The sequence below is a fragment of the Cystoisospora suis genome (genome assembly GCF_002600585.1).
Source record: "Cystoisospora suis strain Wien I chromosome Unknown contig_4127, whole genome shotgun sequence".
Lineage (NCBI taxonomy): Eukaryota > Apicomplexa > Conoidasida > Eucoccidiorida > Sarcocystidae > Cystoisospora > Cystoisospora suis.
The window spans coordinates 799-3,274 of record NW_027156920.1 but is presented as its reverse complement, the minus strand read 5'-3'; the positions used below and the strand labels follow the sequence as shown (position 1 = coordinate 3,274).

The 2,476-nt window shown below is 41.2% G+C and overlaps 1 protein-coding gene across 1 annotated transcript; it reads left to right on the top strand.

Moving 5' to 3' along the window:
* The first annotated feature begins 3 nt into the window (after window positions 1-3).
* On the top strand, window positions 4-2,476 carry CSUI_007701 (an1 family zinc finger domain-containing protein). Its single transcript, XM_068067846.1, has 2 exons — window positions 4-366; window positions 711-2,476. The coding sequence occupies exons 1-2, from the start codon at window positions 154-156 to the stop codon at window positions 906-908; spliced, it is 411 nt and encodes a 136-aa protein (XP_067920179.1). The 5' UTR covers window positions 4-153; the 3' UTR covers window positions 909-2,476.

Below are 2,476 nucleotides of genomic sequence, written 5' to 3'. Positions count from 1 at the left end.
ATGGGAGAAAGAAATAAAGAAGATGAGTCTGAGAAAGATCCAGCAACATACGCCTGCGCACATCCAGAGAATGCGAGTGGAAAGATCAGTGAGGAAGAGCTCTCCTCTTCTTCCTCTTCTTCTGCGGGTCAGAAGAAGAAGGATATTGGGACGATGGTGGAAGAAGCTTTAGCAGAGATCCGACAAGAGAGAATGGCTTTATCGTCTTCGTCCTCTTCATCTGCGGTTTGGGAAGGAGAGAAAGGAAAAGTATTCAAAGAAGAAAGAGAAGAAGATACTAAGTCACAGCTAGGGGGAGTAGCGGGGGGAGCTCAAGGAGAGAAAGAGAATGAAAAAGAAAAAGCAGAAGCGGCACCTCCACAGCAGGTAAAAATATCGATCTACTTACGATTCTTTCTTTCTCACTATCTCTCCCCGGGAATATCTGTCTCTTCATCTATATCTACCTTCAATCTATCTTTAATCTATCTATCTATCTATATCTGTATTCATCGTCAGTCTGTCTCTTTACTTATCTCTTCAAGTGCATGCGTGTAGACAGGGAGTAAGTCGATAGATACTAGATCTTTTTGTGGTGACTGTTGTTCTTTTCCCCCCTCCTCTTTCGCGTGTCTTTGTCTTCTTTTTCGTCATCATCTTTTCATCCTCCTCGTCTTTATCTTTCCATCTTCTTCTTCATCCTTTTCATCTTTCTCTCTATGTTTTCGTAGGTGAGGAAGAATCGATGTTGGACGTGCAATCGTAAAGTAGGTTTGCTAGGCTTTCAGTGTCGATGCGGCTACTTCTACTGTGGAGAGCATCGATACGCAGATCGACACAACTGCGGCTTCGACTATAAGACGTTTGAAAGGGAGCAACTGAAAAAGCAAAACAACCGCGTTGTCGCTGATAAAGTTCAAAAGTTTTAAAGATGAAGAGGAAGAAGGAGGAGGAGGAGAAGAAGCATCGAGAACAAAGGTGAAGAAGAGAAAGAAGCAATGAGAGAGAGAAAAGAAGAAGGGGGAGAAAAAAAGAGAGAGAAGGGGAAGGAGGGATGAATGAATGAATGGTAGAAAGAAGGAAAGAAAGAATGGAAAATAAATGAGAGAAAGATTGCCTGTTCATTCTCTCGGGAGGAGAGAAAAGAAAGAGAGAGACAGAGAGACAGGTGTAGTTATGAGGAGAGAAGAAGAAGAAGGAGATGAAGACAATTATGAGGGTTTCTCTTTCTTTCCTCTTCCTCCTCGAGTTCGTCTAGAAGACGTTCTATCGTGAGAATGAAGAAGATCTTTCTATCTTCTTTCTTCTCTTCTTGCCTTTTGTTGTGTGGTGCTTAACGAAGGCATTCTTCTAGCGACGGAACGATCTCGCGAAGGAGTTCTGTTGGATAAAGACAAAAAGAAAGAAAGAAAGAAATAAAGGAGAGAGGGAGATTGAGACACGAAAGAAAGAAAGAAAGGAGAGGAGGAGAGATAGGAAGAAATGAAGAAGAGCAACATGAGAAAGGGAAGAAGGAGAGAAGAGAAAGAGCGAAAGAGATTTGCTTCAAATTCGATTCGTTGTTGAGATCTTTTCTTGATAGCTCTTGTCATCTCTAAAGAAGTCTTTCTCTCATTCATCTTTCTTTCTCTTTCTCTCCTGCCATATACACCAGTCCGTTGTTCATCCCTTTCTTTCTTTTTATCTGGATTGTACTTCTATCTTTGTATCCATCTCTGTATATTTGTCGAGGAGTGTATGTACAGCTCGATGTGGGAGTAACGGAAGAATATCAAACAAAAGAAGAAGAGAAAGACGAAGAAGAAGCATGGCTAGCCAAGTAAAGGAATGAATAATGATCTTGTCCCGTCTGTCTTTCCTCCTTCCAAACTAACTAGACAGGCGGAAAGTGTAAGTGTGAAGAAGAGAAGCTTCATTCAGGCAGGGCCCCGTTCCTGTTTCTTCTTCTCTTTCTTCTTCTCTTTCGTGGCACTATTTTGCTTGATGAGTTCGTTTCTCTTTTCTATCGTCGTCATGGTTGCCCTTGTAGTAGAGATCTCATAGAATCAATCAGTTCATTCATAGGTAAAGTCGTCTTCCTCTTCGTTTCTTTTTCTTCTTCTTTTTCTTTTCTTTCTTCTCTCAAACTTTGTATGTGGCGTATATCGCCCCCATCATCTTCAGCACCGGGGATTTCAGGTTGACTGCTCTTCTTAATCGGAAAAAGAAAAATAAGAATAGACGGCGTGTGCGGAATGGATCTGTCTGTCTATCCATTTATCTATCTCATTTATCGATCTCTCTCTCTCGATCTGTCTGTCTGTCTGTCTATCGTCAATCAATCTAGTCATCTACACGGGTTCAAGCTATCTTCTCTCTTCTTTATGTATATACCTATCTCTCTATTTATTTCTCTTATCGGGAGCTCTCGTCTCAAGAAGACGACGACAAGAAAAGAGAGATAGTTCAAGAGATAGACTAAAGATCGGTAGGTCAAAGATAGATAGATAGGTTAAAG

Excerpts from the sequence above, each read along its gene's own strand:
- CSUI_007701 (XM_068067846.1), top strand. The coding sequence starts at position 154 with ATGGTGGAAGAAGCTTTAGCAGAGATCCGACAAGAGAGAATGGCTTTA. Across the intron at positions 367-710 it reads AAGCGGCACCTCCACAGCAG|GTGAGGAAGAATCGATGTTG; the intron begins GTAAAAATATCG and ends ATGTTTTCGTAG.